Source organism: Mus caroli, unplaced genomic scaffold (genome assembly GCF_978045245.1).
Source record: "Mus caroli unplaced genomic scaffold, Mus_caroli_1 scaffold_6, whole genome shotgun sequence".
Classification (NCBI taxonomy): Eukaryota; Metazoa; Chordata; class Mammalia; order Rodentia; family Muridae; genus Mus; species Mus caroli.
The window spans coordinates 96,711,681-96,732,283 of NW_028227261.1; the positions used below are offsets into that span (position 1 = coordinate 96,711,681).

Here is a 20,603-nt window from a genome sequence, read left to right on the forward strand (position 1 = left end):
TTCCCATTCCTCTCTGCTTCTGCCTTAATGTGAACAAAGTCTGCCACATGCTCTTCCACCAGAGCATGGAAGAGAAGGAAGCCCTGAGATAAGAGAGGAGGGGGAAGAAAATAGAGTATAAAGGGGGGCACCTCTATGTAAACATGGTATGCTAATGGGAAACAGAAGGAAAAGTAGGCATGGCAGATTGCCCATAATCCTAGCACTCACGGTGGGTACAGGAGTCCGATATAGGAGGATAACCTTGAGTTCCAGACCAGTTTGGGCTACAAAGTGAAACTGTCTAAAAAGTAAAAGAATGAAAAATTTTAAAATTAAAAAAAAAAAGACAAAAGAAAATAAGGAAGAAACTAAGGGACTAAGGGAAAGAGGGAAGGAGGGGAGAGGGAGGGAGGGAGGGAGGGAGGGTGGGAGGGAAGTGAGATGCCTCAGTTGGTTAAGTGCTTGTGTGCAAGCAAGAGGAACCAAGTGCAGCTCTCCGGCTCAGCATAAAGGCAAGGCCAGGTGACATGAGTCTATAAGGCCAACACTGGGAACATACCCACCTGTAGGTCCTTGGAGCACATTGGCCAGACAGCCTCACCAAACTGGTGCATTTTCAAGATCAGCAGACGACCACCTCAGAATCATGATGCCAGACCTGTGCCATCAACCTTTGACTTCCATGCACACATGCATACACACACATGTGCATGTGCATCTGTACAAATGTGTACATATAGCTCCTGAAAGGAAGTGAAGGAGCAAGGGAGGGAGGAAGGCAGAGATTAATCTAGAGTCACTTCTTGATTCTATATATTCCTAACAATAAAAATTTTCCAATAACAAATTATCATTTTCAAAACCAATGGCATTTTCAAGTGAGATTTCCCCACCAAGCACCCTGCACCATCTGGCTCCCTCCTGCTGCCAGAAAGATCAAAGACACCCCAACTATAACATCTAAAACTAGTCCCCTGTTGCCCCTCCCCGGTCATCTCTCCCTTCCTTCCTGTTTCCCTGAATGGTACTGTCATGGTCTACCCAACAAGAGCTAAATCATACCACCTCAGTTCCAGTTCTCTTGCTGCCATCTTAAATCTGGAGCCTGCAATGTGCCCTACTAGGAAGTAGGTTTATTGCCAATTTAATTAGTTAAATTAAGATGAGGTTATCAGGCTAAGCACTAATCCAGTGACTGGTGTCCTTGTAAAAGGGGAAAATTTCAACAGAGATATACATGAGAACATTACAAGGAGACAAAGGTGAAGTGACTCCTTCATAAAAATGAAGGCCACCAGGCTGCAAAAGCAAGCCAGCAGGAGCTAGTCAAGGTTTATAGAACACTCTCCCACAGGATCCGACTCTGCTCACACATGATCTTGGATTTATAGTCTCTGAAACAAACAGAACAATGTCTGATGTTTAAACCACCCAGTTTGTGAGACTTTGTTATGGCAGCCCCCGTGAACTACCTTGGCTACTCTTTGAAGATTTACCCTCCTCCATCCCCTACCCGTTGCTCTGCAAGAGTGCTGGGCAGGTGGCCAGTGGTAAGGATTGCCTTAGGAGAAAGAATCACTTACTTGAGTAAGCAGAGCAGGGATAGATCACGGCTAGTGTAAGAAGAGGCAGTGTCTGCCATTCGCAGAAATGATAGGGCTGGCAAAAAGGGGGTGAGGGTGCACGTAGCTGTGGGCAAAACAAACACCCACTTGTTACTTAGTTGGAAAAAGCCAAGACCACAAAGGCTGCTCAAATGTCAAAGAGGTGGGGCTGGCGGGAAGCCAGGGCTCCCCTGGACTCTGTTACTATGGCAGACTTGATGCCGGGAGTTTTTATCTGAGAGGTGTGCTGGGGGCTGCCTTCAGACCTTAGGGTGGCCTTGTACACCTCGGAGCCCCAGCTTTTGAAGTTGCAGAAGCTGTTTCTTTTTTTTGTGGTGGTTGCTCATTAAGCCAGCAGGTTTTGATGACCTGCTAAGTCAAGTTCAAAATCTGTGAACTGAGCAGGCACCTGGCACTCCTCAGACCAGCTCGGCTCTGCCAGGAAACTGGAATCTCACGGTAGCCCTTGGAACAGCTTTCTAAGCTTGACCATCACTCAAGGAAGCCGTCTGGAATAAAAGCTCCCTGGACTGAGAAAGAGCACAGCAGCTGAGCTGGATCACTCGCTCCTCACTCGCTCAACTCCTACCTGTGGCTCTTCAACCCTCCCCACCTTCTCCTCCTGCCCACCCCACTCCTTCACTCTCTGCTCTTAACCGCTCCTCACTCCATTTTCTCCTTGTCTTTCCGCTGCCCCCTTTTCAGGCCCTCTCCGAATCCTCCTCTTTAGTTAAGAACTAACTGTTCCCCACTCTTCCTCTCCCCACCTCCCGGATCTTGTCCCTTCCGTTTCTCCTTCTCTCTCCCTGTATCTTGGCAGCTTCTCTCCTTGCTCCCTGTTCCTCTTCTCTTTCTTTCACGCTACTGTCTACACTTCTTTTCTCCTCTCCTCCCCTCCCCCTGCCTCAGCCCTCAGTGTTTGCTCTTCTCCCGGATGCGGATGAAAGGGTTGGCCTGCCCGTGCCCTGCTCTACCCAAGTTCTTGGAACTGGGGACCTGCTTAATGGCTGAGGGTTCCAGGACTCAGGCGCCAGGTCAAGGGCCTCCTGTAAACATCCAGTTTCTTCGTGCCCAGTATGAAGGTCTGAGGAAACAGCAGAGGACCCAGGCCCACCTAATGGTGTTCCCTAAAGGTAGGGCTGGGCGCGTGCTGCAGAGGAGGGAACTTCTGTGGGTGGAACCGGGGGACTGAAAGTCCACGGAGAGGAAGAAAAAAGCTGTTTGCTGACCCAGTCAGCACCGAGCCACGGAAGCTTGATCAGGGTGGCTGTGCCCAGCCTGTTTCTTAGCCAAAGGAACAGAAACCTCTCTGCCAAGCATTTGGCCAACGGCCACTGTTCCTGGTCTCCGTGTCTATTTTCCCCTAATTCTGATCTGGCTTGACTGGTCGGTCAGGTGAGCAGTCTTGGCACCCTCCTACCAGGCTAAGTAGGATGATGGAGAGTCAGCCTCCTGACTGGATCCACAGGCAAAACAGAGAGAAGAAGGGCTTTGCAGAAGAAAGATGGGGACTCCCAATTTTAGAGCAACTGGCTGAGTCAGGATTCAGGGCTCAAGCAGGCCAAGAGTTCTACATTCTACAGTGATAGGTATCACACCTTAGCACAGAGCGGTTCTGCACAGAGGCTTGGGACAAAGCCTGAGTTTACCTTCCCCCATGCCCCCTCCAGACTAAACCAAACCAAAGCCGATGGAAAGATAAAAGATGGGAGGCTGTGGTTAAGATCACAGTGTTGCTCTTGCAGAGAGGATCTGGGGTCCATTCCAGCACCTACATGGTGGCTTGCAACCCTCTCGCTCCAGTTCCAATCCTTTTCTGAACTCCACAGGCACCAGGCATGCATGTGGTGCACATATGTACATGCAGGCAAAAACATTTCTACGTGCAAAAATAAAATTAATCTTGAAAGCCTCTTTTAAAAGAAAGGGAAAACAAGTATAAAACTTCTCTGTGCTCCTGAATATTCTCATTTGCTTGAAGGAGGACCCTATGCTAAAGGATTTGCAGTCTGGGGCTTTAGCAGAAGGTTTCACTATTTGGGTAGGGGCCACGGACCCCTCCCTCCCTTCCTCCCACCTTCCCTCCTTCTCTTCCTCTGTGTGTGTGTGTGTGTGTGTGTGTGCGCGCGCGCGCGCGCGCGCGCGCGCGCGCGCGCGCGCGCGCGCTCCTCTTTCTCTTTGTCCTGTATGACCATAGACTGGAACTGGAACTGAAAGTTAAGAGGTCCCACTCTGAAGACCTGCCTGGCCCTGTGACAACCCCACCCCTGACTCCCAGCCTCCAGAGCCCTCTCCTGGTAGACTGGAGAGAGGATGCCTATGTTTTCCTCCCCCTCTTTCCTTGTTCTCTAACTCCTGCAGAGTATCTAATTCAGTCGACTGGTGTGCCTGCCCTGCTAAAGGCGGAAGTGAAATCATCACTAGAGCAGATCGATCATCCCTCATCCCTGGGGCCATGTGGAAGGAAGGCTGCACCTGTGTGCAGAACTGGCTGCATCTGCTCTTCTTGTTAGTCTGATTCTTTTGGATGTATCAAGCTGGGACTCAGAGGGCCTTCCTGATGACCATTCCTCCAGTACCATCCCCCCACTCTACTTTGTTAGCAATGAGGGCACTAACAAGTGCCAGGTCAGGACTTCCAGCTCAGGATGGATCTGATTTCCGTAGGCAAACAATTCCTTATGCTCTAAAAGTTCACAGTGAACTAGCACATTCCACAAAGTGAAAAAAAAAATCCTTGAGAAGGAAGAGGCATCTGTCTGCAGCCGCAGCTTAGAAGCCCTGTTCAGAGAAAAGAGAGACGCTAAAAGCATCTCAGTAAAGTGACCATGGACTCTCTTCTCTGTCTTGAGTGGTTAAATCATTATTGGAAGCCTAGACACACACACACACACACCCCAAGCTAAAGAGAACCTTCAGAGAGGAGTCTGTTAGTCAGCTTTACATCTTGAAACAAAGTATCAGACAAGTAAACTTAAATGGAGGAAAGGTTTATTCTGGCTCATGTTTCAGGAGTTTCATTCCAGAGTTACTTGGACCTGTTGTTTTGGATCTTTGTCAGCACAGACCAGCATGGTAGGAGCATGTGGTGGCAGACAGTGCTATCCTCCTGGAGGCCAGGAAACAAAAACTAGGGGAAGATGCTGGTATCCCAGTATCCCCTTGGACAGTGCCCCTGTGATCCAACTTCCTATGAGTAGGCACCTTCCAGAGCTTCCACATTCTCTTAAGGGTGCTCATCCTAACCCTGGGACCAAGCCTTTAGCAAAGAACTTTTGAGACATTTAAGATCTAAATCACAGCAGTGTGTGTGTGTGTGTGTGTGTGTGTGGTATTGTGTGGTATTGTGTGTGTGCATGTGTGTATATCCTTGCCATTCTTTTTATGAGGGGGAGGGGGGTTGTGGAGACAAAGTTTCTTTGTGTAGCTCTGGCTGTCCTGGAACTTAGCTGTCTGTAGACCAGGCTGACTTCCAACTCCTAGAGATCTGCTTGCTTCTGTCTCCCCAGTGCTGGGATCCAAGGTGTGTGCCATCACCTCCTGGCAACCCTTGCTATTCTTAAATATTAACTCTCACTTCTTCCAAGAGAGAGTTCATGCATGCTCACTAAAGGTTTTGGTTTGGTTTTTGGTTTTTGGTTTTGTTTTGTTTTGTTTTGTTTTGAAATGACACTAAAATTCTCCTAGAACCAAAGCATTAAAAAAAAATTATCTTATGTACATTGTTGTTTTGCCTATATGTCCGCCTGTGTGAGGGTGTCAGATTACCTGGAACTGGAGTTACAGAAGTTGTGAGCTGCCATATGGGTGCTGGGAATAGAACCTGGGTCCTCTGAAAGAGCAGCCAGTGCTCTTAACAACCGAGCCATCTCTCCAGTCCCCTCACTGACGTTTTTGACCTTCGTTTATGCTTTAGTTTTTCCCTAAAACCAATTAACAGCTGAATTATTTTTATTAATTTTATTTTTATTATTTTTATAATTATTAAAATTATTTCCATACAATATATTTTGATCATTTTTCCTCCTCCCTCAGCTCCAATCCCTTTCTTTCTCTCTTTAAAACACAAACAAGAAAGCACGCATAGGAAGAAAAACTTACAGAAACACAAAAGTGGAAACCAACATATATAAGCAAAAGACCAGTAAGACAAAAAAACAAAAAACAAAAAACCAAACCAAACCAAAAAACCAGCCAAACAAGCAATATGAGAAAAGTCTACATAATTACCACGGATAATTACCATAATTCCTCTGTGTTGGCTATCTACTGCTGGGCCTGGGGCCTACCCAGAAATGTGATTAATAAGACGTCACTGGAAAAGACTTGTTTTCTATGTATGTGTGTACCCATTGCAGATGGCTTAGGAGTGGGTGCCCCTGTCTGCCTCCCTCTCTCAGCACTGGGACCCTGTCTGACTTGAACCTGTGCATGCGCTATGCGTGCTGCCTGCGAGTTCATGTGTGCCTCAGCCCTGCTGTGTCTGCAGGATGCTGGCTCCTTGGAGCCGTCCATCTCCTCCAGTTCTTACAATCTTCCTGACTCCTCTTCCACACAGCACTCTGAGCCTGAGAGGGCCTGGCGGAGCATCCCATGTATGAATGAGTGACAAAATCTCTCACTCTCTGTACATGTTCCAACTAGCACCTGAATTTTTGATATATTTATTTGCTTGCTGTCTTTCTCCTCTAGTAGGACTCATCCATAAGGTTGTGAGTATTCTCACCACATGGAACCTCAGATAAACAAGGCCTTGTATATAGTGTTTGGTAAATATTTGTTGAATTATGAATAATTATAATTATATGTTGGGGAAGAGTGCATGAGCCGGGTCATGCGTGTTTGTATGTGTGGGTTCACATATGTAATACTCTGGGTATCTGGTCCCCTTGGCATTCAGGGTCTGGCCTTCCTTTAATCTGGAAGCTATGAGTTTTCCTCAAAGGCAGACCTCCCAATGATGACACTGCCATCCTTTCTCTTCTTAGAAGGTACCATGCCTACTCCGGCTGAATCGATGACCAGTGCTGTTTGGATTAACAAGGAGAGAAGAAGCTCACTGTCACCAGAGGAGACAGACTCCGAGGCTGAGGGGATGCTGGAGGAAGTGGACAGAAGCTGCCCTCAGGCTTCTGAAACTCCATGGCACACATACTTAGAGCTGCATCGCTTGGTTCAAACCTTCCATCTGAAAGCCGGTCACCAAAGGAACCCCAAGGGATACCTTGTGGAGCCAGAACCAAGGTTCTCACCCGAGGGAGACACTGATGTTTTGGAAAATAATCAGAAGACACAGCAGGAAATCAAAATCCCAGAGGTAGCCCAGTGTCAAAGTCAGGAGGGCTGTGCCCCACTGCAGGTAGCAGGCTCTAGAGCTCAGTATCTTTCTTCCACAAAGAATTTAAGGTCTAGAAAACCAGCTTACTATCCATTTCCCCAGAGGAAACCACCCAGGATCTCCCAAGCTGCCCGGAACCTGGGCTTATATGGCCCACTCTGAAGCTTCCCACTAAATCTGATATCTCATCCCTGTGGCCACTAACGAGGAACCACGCAAAGCCACAACCAGAGCCCTGTAAAATGAGCAACAGTTGGGCCACCTCAGTTTTGGAATCATGGGAAGTGAGCTTCTTAATGGACACGTGTTGATTTTCCTTCTAAACTCAAGAGATTACCCAAGTCAGACTGAGCACAGCCAGGATGAAAGTGCTCCCTTAACCACCAGCCCAACTTTAATCTTATAAGAAACGTCACTAGGTAACCCTATAGATGTGCCTCTGTAGATGGGATCGATACAACCCTTGGTCCCAGAAGTGAAGCAGGACCTTTAGCCAGTGGGATATCTTCACAGTGTCTGGGAGTCTAGGGTTATAGGAGCTCCCCTCCCCTTCCCCAATACTTTCTGATTCTTTGTATATGCTGGGAGGGTCTCTGAGAACTTAGCACCTTTCTTTCTGGTTCTTCTGGCTGGGGACTTAGAGACAATCCAGTTAGTAGTGGTGCTCACATCTTTCCATCTTGAGCCTCCCAGACTGTGGTCAGCCTGGGTAAAAAGGGTGAGACAGCTCCCCAATAACATCTGTGGGTTTAAGGAGTCCCTGGGAAAAGGATGGTTTCTTTCACCTGTCACTGAGATGGTCCATCCCAGCTTCATTACAAACCTATTTCCTGTCAGCTTTTCCTTTTATATTTTTTCCCACTCCTTGTATCCATGTTCTCTTCTGCCAATTAGCTTCTTACTGAAATCCACCAATCATTAGCCAGGTGTGGCGGCAAATGTGTGGAATCCCAGCCACTGGAGGAAAAGACAATTGGGAGTTCACACCTGCGTTATGTGAGGCCCTATCTCAACAAAACAACAAACCAACCAAAATAGCTGTCAGTGTTGAAAGTAGTAATGTTGTAATCGAAGCCTAAGGGAGGAGCCTCCTGCTTGGGAGATTGGTATCTCCACAAACTACCTCCTTTGCAGCCTGTAGGATCACTCAGGTCCCTCCTGAAAAGCAGGATCCAAAAGAACACCACGAACTGATGGATAGACAGACATGAGCAGGTGGGGCTCTGAAGGGGATTCAGGCACAGGTACCAGGGCGGGTTCCCCTATCCTGTGGGTCTCAGAGGAAGGGGCAAGTCACGTGGTCAGTGTCTCTCTGGTTTGTGGGTAGCAGAGGGAGGGGAGGGCGTTCTAGAGTAGGAATGTGGGACTCTGAGGATTTGAGGGGTCGGGAGGAAAGGGCACTTCTAGTTGAGGTGTATCCATTATACATCTATAGGATGTGTCACCACGAGTAGCCCCTCTGGTATCCCAGTCTGGTGTCTGGTGGGCAGATGTGTCAGCACAGGTAGTCCTCTGGGGTCCCTGAAACTGGCAACCTAGTCCAAGGACACACAGGCACACACACACTCCCACCCCTCAGAGCCCATGAGCCTATAAACAAACTCCGCAGGTGCCTAAATTCCAGGAGAATCACAGACACCATTCTCAATTCACCACTTAACTTTAGGAAGTCACTTCTATTCCTTCGGTAAACAATAAATTTGATACTGTTGTTTTTTAATACTCCAATGAAATTCAAGAACACTTTCTGAAAAAAAAACCAACTTTGTCTTTTGGTCCTAATTTTTTTTTGCTTCTCAATTCACGTGTAATTGTTTTCTGATGCTGATATTGTGTGTGTCTTATATACAAATGTGTGTGCCCATGTGTGTGGAACTGATACTCATATGGTTATCACGTGTGTTTCATGTACAAGCGTGTGCGTTTGTGTGTGTAAGCTGAGGGTCAACTTCAGGTATCGTTCCTCAAGAGAGGTCCACTTTGGGGGTTTGGTGGCATTTGGTGTTGCTGTTTTGTGTATGTAAGTGTGTGCTGGGGTAAGTGTGTGCAAGTGTGCACCTGTGTCTGTGCACTGAGACCAGGGGAGGAAGCCAGGGGTCTTTTTCTATCCTCTCGGCCTTGCTCCTTTAAGACAGTGCCTTTTAATGAACCTAGAGCTAGGCTGGCAGCCAGCAAGCACCAATGATCTTCTGTCTCCATCCCCACAGAACTAGGGTTAAAGGTGTGCACAGCCATGACAGCTTTTACACGGGTGCTGGGGATTCAAACGCAGGTCCTCCAGCTTATACAGCAAGTGCTCCTAACCACTGAGCCACATCCCCAGCCGCTACCTTTTTCTTTGAGACAAGGTCTCTCACTGGGACCAATTAGGCTAGACTGGCTGGTTAGCAAATCTCAAGGATGCCCCTATCCCTGCCTCCCCATCTCTGGGTTGACAAGCAAGAGCCACCAAACTCAGCTTTTCCTGTGGTGCTAGGGATCTGAACTCAGGTCCTCATGCTTGCTCTGAGTTGGGAGCCAGACTGACCCAGGTGAAAGGAACAAAGAGAATCTAGTTCTGCGTCCTCGCCCAGAGACAGACTTGGCAGGGTCTGGTCAGGGACTGGGGCCTGGCCCTCAAAGGGGTTAAGGTTCCTGTTTCTGAGGGAAGTCAGCTTTCTCCCTTAAAGGGCTGTGGCTCTCAATCCTCAGGCAGCTGTGCTTCGGGTATCCTGTATTCTCTTTGCCAACTCTGGCTTATTTAGCTCTCTGTTGACCTTGGCTCACTCTACCCCTATAAGATGGTGTATAAGATGCTGTACTTCCTTTTAGTTTGTTTGGGGTTTTTTTTGGTTGGTTGGTTGTTTTTTGTTTGTTTGTTTTTGAGACAGGGTTTCTCTGTCTAGCCCTGACTGTCCTGGAACTCATTCTGTAGACCAGGCTGGCCTGAAACTCAGAGATCCACCTGCCTCTGCCTCCCCAATGCTGGGATTCAAGGCGTGTCATCTTGTCCAGTTGAGATGCTGAGCTTCTTAATAAACTTGCATGGAATAAGTCGTTGACTCATGCAAGACCTGTCAGCCCCAGCTATTGCTTTTATCTTCTCATCCCTGGTTCTCCCACTCAATGCCCCATCATCTGGGACCCTCATTCCTGCCAGTTGAGGTTGGCATAGCAAGCCTCTACCCACTGAGTGTCCCCCAGATGCTTTGCTTTCGTTTTAAACAAGTTAACTACCTTGTGTGTAACTTTGTTCCAATGCACATCTGTCAACTCACGTCCTGCTTATGAGTCAAAGAAGAACATCTGGCATATAGAGTTAGCCATCTGAGCATTAATCCAGCTGTTCTTGATGTAAGATTAGGGCAAGTTACTTAATCCCTCCATTTGGCTTCAATCATCTGTGAAGTGAGGAACACAATCCCGCCTTTTGAAAGGACCGAGAATAATGTACATTCTCAATAAGAGGAATGGTTTCCACGTTTTAAAGCTCATTACATCTCTCTCCTTAATTTTCTTTTCCAGCATCCTCCTCCAACAATTGCCTCTGCTTCAAAGATTGACAGCCTCTAGCCACAACCCCCTGATCAAATTCAATCCATTCTTCCAAGTGTTGCTGCTCTTTCCCCTGCAGCATCCATGAAGCTTGCCCTTGATTTCTGGTACCACCACCACCTCCTCCTCTTCCTCCTCCTCCTCTTCTGCCTCCTCCTCCTCCTGTGTTTTGAGTGTTCCCTCCATGGTTTATGAGCTCCTTCATATCTGATTCATCTTATTGTCCAAGCCCACAGCTTGGTACATGGAGCCAGCACTCAGTAAAGACTGTACGTGCTCTGCACCCGTGGACCTGTCAGAAGAGTGAGGAAATGTGGGCCACAAAGCTTTAGCCCCTCCCACTTGGCCAATTCTCTTCCAGACCTTAATTCAAAGACTCTTCCCGGCTTATTTTTCCTTATGTGTTTCCTGCTAGGGCAGCAGTAAAATTTCGCTGGACATAAGGACAATAGATGGTGATGTGTTTAGGAGCTGAAAAGACCGCGTGATCCAAACACAGTAATGAAGGGTGCGAACGGACTGGAAGGTCATGCATCAGGGTTTGCTGTGGTAACAAGCAACCGTAGATCTCAACACAGAGGCTAATTTTCACTCTGCTGTGCACCGGACTCTCCTCCATGGACAGTGTTGTCCCCAGCCATATGCTAGCATTGAATGACCACGGGCTCCCCCAGTAAGTGTAGCAGAAGGCAGTGGATTCTTAGTCCTGTGCTGGCTCCTAAATCACTTTTGCTCACATTTCATTGTCCAAGTCAGTCACACAGCTACCCTCCGTGTGTGTAAGTATAGTCACCCCCTGATGGTGGGGGCTGGGGTGTGTGTGAAGAAATGGAAACAAGGCCAGAAATGTCAGGGCCAGATCAGCCAATCATGAAAACAAACCAGTGACTACAAAAAGTGGGAGAAGATTCATCCTACCAGGCCACACTGGAAGGAGGGACAAAGGCTCCTCATGGCCACCTTCAGGGTAGGAATGTGAAGTTTACATCTAGAGACAAGAGGCATGCATAGCTAAGCGGCCTCACTTTAAGTCCAAGTGTGGTCTGCCCTTCACCATCTGGGTTCCAGCCACCAAGGCCTGCACAACTTTAGTTTTGCCTTAGGCTGCATCCCCGAGTTGGAAGGGAGCTGAGAATTGAGTTCCTAGGAAGAGGGAGGGGGCGGGCTGATCTTTGTGTCAATCCCCTTCTTTCTTACATGGCTGCTTCAGCTAAGAACATTAGACCAGAACCACATCACTCACACACTTAACTTCCTGAGTTTAGCAAACCTGCTCCTGGAGAAGGGCTCAGATTACTGCCTGGGCTATCGCGCACGTGCACTCACACACGCACATGCACACCCCACCACCTTTACCCTGAGTGGTTTTTTTTTTTTTTTTTTTTTTTTTTTTTTTTTTTTTTTTTAGCGGCGGGGGGTGTTGTTATTGTTATTTGTTTGTTTCCTGTTGCTGTGTTTTATTAAAGAAAGAAAGAAAGAAAGAAAGAAAGAAAGAAAGAAAGAAAGAAAGAAAGAAGGGGAAGCCAAGGAGCAGGGTTTATTTAGGGCATGGGAAAGGAAGTTGGGAAGGGAGTAGAGACAGACGAGGGGAGGGTCCGGTGTGTGTGTGTGGGGGGGAGCAGAGGAGGAGAGGCCGACCAGGAGCGCGTGGAGAGAGATGGGGGAGGGTAACGGGGAAAGAAGGAACAGAGAGGGAGGGTAAGAGAGCAAGAGAGTGAGGAGGGGGCAAGCAGTCCCTTTTATAGTGAGTCAGACATACCTGGATGCTGCTAGGTAACCGTGGGCGGAGCCTAAAAGAAAACGCTGACGTCTGTGCTGGTCAGAACTATGTTCTCCACAATTAGCAAAAGGCTTTCCCGAGGTAGAAAACCACCGACTCTCAACAGTTATGTGCATGAGATGGACAACCTTCACTTCTTGCCTGCCAATTCCACGACTTCCTTATGTTGGTACTGCCACAGGCTTCCACCTTCCTGGGGCTCAGAGCAGGGAGTTGGGGTTCCAATCTCTCTGCTGCTGGAACCTCGGTGACCCTTACTGAACCGGGTTTCTTAGCTGTAATTGGAGGTGATAAAACTTCTGGAACAGTGGTAGAAATGAGTTTCCCCTAAGCCAGGAATAAATATCTAAACCAACCTGTGCAGCGGAGCCAACCTATTCTTCTCCACTAGGGGGCAGGCTCCCCACACTGTCTCAGTCAGAGTGCCCAACTTCGAACTCTGATAGCAAGGTTGTGTATTCTCTTTTGGTTTGGTTTGGTTTGGTTTTGAGACAGGGTCTCGTTACATAGCACTGATTGTCCTGGAGCTCACTATATAGACCAGGCTGGTCTAAAACGCACAAAAATTTCCCTATCTCTGCTTGTCGAGTGCTGAAATTATGAGCCACTCCATCTGGCACCCAACTCTTAAGACTTGAATGTAAAACTCCTTTTAAACTGGCTGATTTGGCACACGTCTGTACTTCAGATGAAACCCCAAGTAAGCGCTAGCGTTTGGCATGCTCTGGGCCCACCTGGAAGGCTTGTTAACAGATCGCAGGCCTCTGCCATCAGCGCAGCCATGCTGAAATTTAGGCGGCAGGGGGTGGGGTGGGGAGAGGACACCACACCGAGAGCTACTATTCTTGGGAATGTGGCCAAAATTGGCAATTTTTAGAATGTAGGGTTGTTTGTTTTTGTTTTTTGAGACTTTTATTTGCGGTGGTGAATTATAGGGACTATTTTTGAGGAAAAGAGGGAAACTCCCGTTCAGTGGTGTACCTCCGCCCTACCCAGCATTAGGCTGAGAGATGGAGAGAGCTGTGGGCAGAGATAAACGCCCATGACGTTACTCTGGCTGTGCCTCTGCTCAGTGAGAGCTTCCATCCACAAAGATGATTCATCCACCAGGTACCATTCATCCTTTCATCTCTCCTTTACCTGTATCCTGGTGACTCCCTCACCTGGCTACATTTGAATCCGCCCGCCCCCTGAATTCCCTAAACTGAGATTCATAATCAAGGCCGATAGCTTGCCAGGACCCTCGGTCCCAGCTGAGAAACAAGAGGAAGAAAATACTGGTTGTGGGGAAAAAGCTGTGGCTTCTGCTACCCAACCTATAGATTAGAGGATATTTCTAATCCCGTTTCTTTTTGTTGAAAAAAAAAAATGAGTTCCAGGACAGCCGGGGCTACACAGAGAAACCCTGTCTCGAAAAAAAAAAAAAAAACCTCACTATGTAGCCCAAACGAGCCTTGTACTACTGATTGCCCTGCCTCCGCGTCTGGAGCTCTGGTATTATAGTCATGCTCTCTCTGCCAGGCTTGAGTTGATTCTTGTTATATGCTGCCTGCCTGGATTGGCTTCACTTGAGCACGGCGGTATTTTGTGTTGGTCTTATTTTTTGAGACAAGGTCTCATGAAACCCAGGCTGGCCTTGAACTTGCAATGAAGTGAAGGATAACGCAGAACTTCTGATCTTTGTGTCTCTACCTCCTGGGTGCTGGGACTACAGGTATGTACACATCTGATTTATTTTGTGCTGGAGGTGAACCCAAGGTTGGTGACATCTTGTCAGGGCCTCCATGGACCTTCGGGTCTCACTTTCATTGACCTGGGTTTCCAAGGGTGGGGAGGCTCCTTTTTGGGGAACAACCTCTATCATATTTCGTCATGTCGGCTCTGTAGGCAGAACAGAACAGGAAGTGGTCCACAGGAGACTCTTGACAAAAGCCAGAGGCTTAAGCTCCTCCCACCAACCCGTAGGTCTTGATGGGAGCCCCTGCTTTGCTTTAGGGACCCATTTCAGTGGACTTTCTTTTTGTGGTGCAGTAAGAGGACTAGAAAAAAATCCCTGAATTTCCTCATTGAGGCCACCTTGTCTGTCGTAAAAGCCTTCCAGAAGCACACTGAGAACGCGGTATGTTCACTGCCACTGTTTGTTATCGCCGCCGTGTTTTGAAATGGGCTCTTGCTATGTAGCACGCACTGACCTCAGACTTCTTCATCCTCCTGCCTCAGCCCCTTGGATTGCTGAGATTCTAGTCCAGCTTCAGCATTGTTATCCAGTGCACTAGAAGTGTGTAGAGGTCGAAGAGTGCAGAGAGGTAACACGAGGAGGACGTCACGGAAGCCTGGAAGGCACTGGAAACTCCTGAAAGCCTGCCTGCCGTGCTCAGCCAGCGATGAAGAAGGGGCGGCCAAGGGATATTTTAGTGGCTCAGAGTGATTAGCTTCAGAGTGGATTGGAGTCGCCAACGGATCTCCATCTTGTGTCCTAGAGTCCAGCTTGCTTGGTCCCTCTGAGTTGTGTTCTACCACCTTTTCCTGGGAATGGGAAATTCTCCAAGTTTCATCCACACCTACACACTCTAAAAGCTCTGCGAGTTGAGTTCTAGCTGTCTGCCTCAGCAAGCCTTCTAAGGTGCTCTGAGACAAGCTCAGCGTAAGAACCACTATGGCTGGCCATGGCGGTACAGGTTTAATTGTTCTGACAGTTCCGAGGCTGAGGCAAGAAGACTGCAAGTTCAAGGCTAGGCTGGGCTGCAGAGACCCAGTGTCTGGAACGCAGTCTATGCCGGCTTCGATGTGTGATCAGTATAGATTGGTCACGCCTGCTAGATTTTAAGTCACTTTAAGCAAAACATGTGGTAGTAGTGTCCCTAGTACTTTAACAAAGACAGAAGAAAAATGCTCATAAGTTGTGGAGAAAGTATACCATTTGTACAAACTGATTTAGTAGCTCCCTTTCCATATTTTAGACTAAAGAATATCAGTCTTTAAGCCTCTTTAAGAGGAGTAAGAGCTCATAATTGCTGAGCCATCTTTCCAACACCTTGTTTTGTTTCTGAGACAGTGTCTATGTAGCCCAGGCTACCCTGCAACTCACTATGTAGGCCAGGTTGGGTTTGGACTTGTGTCCACTCTCCTGTTTCTGCCACTCAAGTTGAGTCCTGGGATTATTGAGTGACCACACCTAGCTGAGAGTGGTTTTTTCATTGAGGTTTTTGAAGAATTCCTATCTATTCTGAAGGGTGGGAACCCCTAGGGAAGACTCTAGGCTAGGGCCTGCCTTTCCTTTAGCACCGCTGCCACCATGTGGCCACTAGCAGGCAAACACGAGCCTCATTAACCCAAACCAACAGAATCCCACCCTTTCCGTTACCATTTAAGGCAATTTTTCTCAACCTTCCTAATGCTTCCACCCTTTAATACATGCAGTCCCTCATGTTGTGGTGACCTCTGACCAGAAAATTATTTTCACTGTGTCTGTGGATTGCAGAAGTTTAGTAACAAGGACAGCTCAGGTGGGGATCCTTGAATCTCACTGAGAAGGGAAATAGTATCATGGGTGGATGGGACTGGGGGGAACTGTCTGGGAGAGGAGGTGGGGGTAGGAGCAGGAGTTATCAGATGGGGAGAGGAGGGAGGGAGAGAGTACTGGGAGAGACAACTGGAGTGTGGGATCATCTCTGGACAAGCTAGAAACCTAGGACATTGGAAACTCCCAAGAATCTGTGAAGGTGACCCTAGTTAGCTAAGAGTCATAGCAATGGGAGATAGAGAGCCTGAGGTGGCCATCTCCTATACCTAGGCAAGATGTCCAATGGAAGGTTTGGGACACCATCCCAGCAAAAAAAGCCTTAGACCCACAGTTTATCCTGCCTACAAGATGTGCAGGGGTAAAGACAGAGCAGACATTAAGGATTGACCAACCAATGACTGGTCTAGCTTGAGACCCATGCCATGAGAGGGAGTCTACCCCTGATACTGTTAATGATAATCTGCCATGCTTTCAGACAGGATTCTAATATAGGCATCATCAGAGAGGCTTCACCTAGCAACCCCACCCAGAGACCCACAGCCAAACATTGGGCAGAACTTGGGGAATCCTGCAGAAGATGGGGAGGAAGGATTGATTGTAGGAACCAGAAGGGTTAAGAACATCACACAAAAAAACCCTACAGAGCCAACTAACCTGGGCCCACAGAGGGTCATAGAGACTGAACCACCAACCAGAGAACATGCATGGGATGGACCATCTACAAAGTTGTGCATCTCTAGGTCTCATGTTGGACTCCTAACAGCAGGGGCAGGGGCTGTCTCTGACTCTGTTGCCTGCCTTTGGGATCCTCTCCCTTGACTGAACTGCCTCTTGCTAACCTCAATAGGAGAAGTTTATTGAGTCTTCTGCAACTTGCTGTGCCAATCCTGGTTGATATCCATGGAAGCCTCCCCTTTTCTGAAGAGAAAGGGAAAAGGAATGAGGGGGTAAGAGTAGGTGGGAAGGAGAGGAGGGAGGGGAAGCTGCAGTCAGGATGTAAGTTGATTAATTAATTAAAAATTAAAAAATAAAACTTATTTCTATTGTTATTTAATAACTGTAATTTAGCTACTGTTGTGAGTCACGATGTAAGTATCTGTTTCCAATGGTCTTAGGTGATACTGTGAAAAGGTTGCCCAATTCCCAAAGGGGTCACGACTCACAGGTTGAGAACCCCTGGGTTAAGGGGCTTCTGTGCTACACCAACAGAATACCACCGAGATATATCCCTAGCCCTCTGATGGCTTTTTGAGACAGGGTCTTACTAAGTTGCCCAAGCTGGCTTTCAATCTGTCCTCCTGCCTCAGCCTCCCAAGAAGCTGGAGACACAAGTGCACACTAAACCTGGCTTGCACGGTTGCTTTTAATTGCCCCGGGATGCCTTTCAGTGCTGTGACTGACTCTCAGGTACAAACATCATTAATTCCCCAGGCTGTTATCGTCAGTGTCTGCCTGCCTGACTACGTACAATGACTGGGCTCTCTTCCTGAGACACCAAATTCACAGTAATGCCAAAAAAATGAAACAGTCTTCAATCTGGTTATTTTAAAAGACAAGATATTAAAGAAGTGGGGTCAGAATTTGGTCCAAGCACTCAGTTAGGAGTCCCACATGAAGACCTAAATGTTATATCTATACTGGGCATCAAAACTCTGTTGGGAGAGAAAAAAATAATTTATATTTTTTATTAAAAAGCTTTTTAAGTTTGAAAATTACACACATATGTATGTGTATATGCATGTTTTATGTGTGTGTGTATGTCTGTGTGTGTGTGTGTGTGTGTAAGTACACATGTGTGCAGGTGTTCACACAGGCCAGAATAGGCAAACCCTGGAGCTGAAGTTACAGACAATTGTAAGCTGTCTGATTTTGCTTTGAAGAATTGAACTTGGGTCTTCTGTAAGAGCAGCATGCCCTCCTAACCACTGAGCCATCTTTTCAGCCCACTGTTGACTTTTTTCTTTTCTTTCTTTTTTTTTTTTTTAGATTTTTGTTTGTTTGTTTGTTTGTTTATATATGAATGCTCTGCTGAATGCCAGAAGAGGGTATCGGATCCCTGTATAGAGATGGTTGTGAACCTCCCATATGGGCGCTGGGATTTGAACTCAGAACCTCTGGAAGAGCAGTCGGTGCTCTTAACTGCTGAGCCATCTCTCCAGTCCCCACTGTTAGATTTTTATATTAAGCCAGCCTAATGTTTCTACTGTTCCACACAATAAAAATTTCCTGTTTGAACAAATTCCTTTATCTTGTACTGAAATTAAAATCTGAACATATATGTATATAATTATCTTCCTTTTTTTTTCTTTCCTTTTTAATCTACTGTCTTTGGTTAGAGGCACTTCACTTGAGAATCCAGGTGGCATCTCAAAGCTGCTTTACCAAGGCACATAGATGGTGATCTCACAGAGGTTGGGACCATGCACAAAGCCCCCAGTGATATTTAAAGCTCCCCGAACCGCTGTATCTTCAGCACACATGTCAGAAGTCAGCACCCCAGTTTTTATTTTTTTTTTAAATATTGTTTGTACTGTGATTTGAAACATGATCTCATGTAGTCTAGATTGATCTCAAACTTATTATGTAGCCAAGGCTGGCCTTGAACTCCTGCTCCTCCTGTTCCATGTAGGTATCTGCTATCACCCATGATTTTTAGTTAGTTTTTTTTGTTTTTTGTTTTTTTTTTGTAGTGTTGCTTTTTTGAAATAGGTTGGATATAACCTTGTCTGGCTTAGAACATGCTGACCAGGCTGCCTTGACCGTGTAGCAATCCTCCTGCCTGTGTCTCCTGAGTACTGGCTTGTGATACCAGGCAGAGCCTTAATGGGCTTATTTTGTTGTTTGTTTTTGCAGTGCTGAGACTTGGAACAGGTCCTTACCACACTAAGTGTGATGGTTTGTATATGCTTGGCCCAGGGGGTGGCACTATTAGAAGGTGTAGCCTTTGGAGTAGGTTTGTCACTGAGGGCTTTAAGGCCCTCACCCTAGCTGCCTGGAAGTCAGTCTTCCACTAGCAGCCTTCAGATGAATATGTTGAATTTTCGGATCTGCCTGTACCATGCCTGCCTGGACGCTGCCATGCTCCTGCCTTGATGATAATGGACTGAACCTCTGAACCTATAAGTCAGTCCTAATTAGATGTTGTCCTTATGAGAGTTGCCTTGGTCATGGTGTCTGTTCACAGCAGTAAAACCTGAACAAGACAGTAAGCAAGTACTGTATCACTCAGTCACATTCCCAGCCAAACTCAGAACTCTCAACACATAAAGCTGGGGAGATGCTATTCGTGGCTGGGTACCACAAGAGACCCCCAGATATTCAGAATATAAGGATCTGGCAGGGACAAAGAGGCTGAAGAGTCCCACAAGAGAAGGGAGAGGGGCAGCTGAAAAGCATGAGGAAGAGGCAGGGGTAGGGAGGCACAGGAAACTGGCGAATAGGGCTCAGAGAGTGCAGGGGCTGGGTGAAGAGAAGGGAGAAGGACAGGCGGATATGGAATAGGAAGGAGGCTTTCTGAAGAACTCCCACGCTTCTTCAAGCCTGCTATTCACAGTCCTTCCTAAAGGAGAGCCAAATACAGATGCATGCTGGGAGTATAAGAAGGACTAGCACCAAGTGCTAGGGAATTTGCTCAGTTGGCAAAGTGCTTGTTGGGCAACTCCAAGGACTTGGGTTCAATTCCCAGAACCCACAGAAATAAAGGCTGACATGGTGGCATACACACAGGAACCCAGGGCAGCTTCGACTACTTAACCAGTTCCAGTCAGTGAGTGACCCTGCCTTGTAAAATAGCGCCTGAGGTTCAACAACTGAGGCTGACCTCCAGCCTTCACATCCACAGGAATGTGCATGTACTCCAGCTACAGGCTATGCCTGAGGCATGGCTTAAGGGGTCGTTCTGTTTTCTCAATGGCCACTCTTACTCTGAAGTCCAGCTACTTCACCGGCAGACACGTGCGTCATTTCTGTGGGTCCTGACGCAGGGCGGCTGGACAATGAACATAGCATCGTAGGGATATTTTGCCAGATACTATTGCTTCTTCGGGTTCAGTCGGTTCAGTACGCGGGGAGGCAGAGGCAGGGATCAAGGCCACCGCCATGCCCCTCAGAGATTGACAAGCAATCTCCCAACCTCCTTTCACAGTAAAACAAATAGCAATCCTTCAATCAAGAAAAAAGAAAGAAAAAAGGAAAAAAGAAAAGAAAAAAGAAAAACACCACACACGTTGAGTTTTAATGAGAAAATAACTGTATAGTTGCATCGAATGCCTCACAGACACTATAAAACCAAAGCAGAATAAAAACATTGAAGTGGTTAACATAACACAGGAAAGCCAGGTACAGAGTATAATTTTTCAAACACAATATTGCTGCTCCCCGCCCCCCACTTCCTCCAATTTACAAAAAAAAAAAAAAAAAAAGAAAAAGAAAAGCGAAAGCCATTTGGATAAAGAGCAACACAAAATCAAAATTGGCAGCTCACTGAATGCTTAAAATTCAGGAAATCGTTTTTGTAACTGAAACTGGATACATTCACCATCTCTAACACTTAGGCTATTTTTTTTTTAAATACATAGTTTAAGTCCATTCTTCAGGTGAAAAGAAAAAAGCATGTCTTTAAACACAACAATCAACACTGTTTTGGTGTTCCTTGTTCATGTGTGTGTGTGTGTGTGTGTGTGCAAGCACGCCGAGTGTGTATGTGTACAAGTGTGTGTGAGTGGATACTGATCTATATACTGCTTCTATGCCATTGCCTAGGGTGGGCAGCATGCATGGGTAAGAGGAAGGGACATGCACCATGTAGTCCCAGTGCCGCCCAGCCTCTGCCACTGACAGACC

General features: G+C 47.1%; 1 protein-coding gene across 1 annotated transcript; it reads left to right on the forward strand.

The window, feature by feature from the left end:
• The first annotated feature begins 1,971 nt into the window (after positions 1-1,971).
• Positions 1,972-8,657, forward strand: CUNH9orf152 (chromosome unknown C9orf152 homolog). Its single transcript, XM_021160741.3, has 2 exons — positions 1,972-2,719; positions 6,575-8,657. The coding sequence occupies exons 1-2, from the start codon at positions 2,521-2,523 to the stop codon at positions 7,084-7,086; spliced, it is 711 nt and encodes a 236-aa protein (XP_021016400.1). The 5' UTR covers positions 1,972-2,520; the 3' UTR covers positions 7,087-8,657.
• The last annotated feature ends 11,946 nt before the right edge of the window (positions 8,658-20,603 follow it).

Bases quoted from the DNA above. Each gene is read 5' to 3' on its own strand.
- CUNH9orf152 (XM_021160741.3), top strand. From the start codon at position 2,521: ATGCGGATGAAAGGGTTGGCCTGCCCGTGCCCTGCTCTACCCAAGTTC. The intron at 2,720-6,574 runs GTAGGGCTGGGC...TTCTCTTCTTAG, and splicing joins CCTAATGGTGTTCCCTAAAG to AAGGTACCATGCCTACTCCG.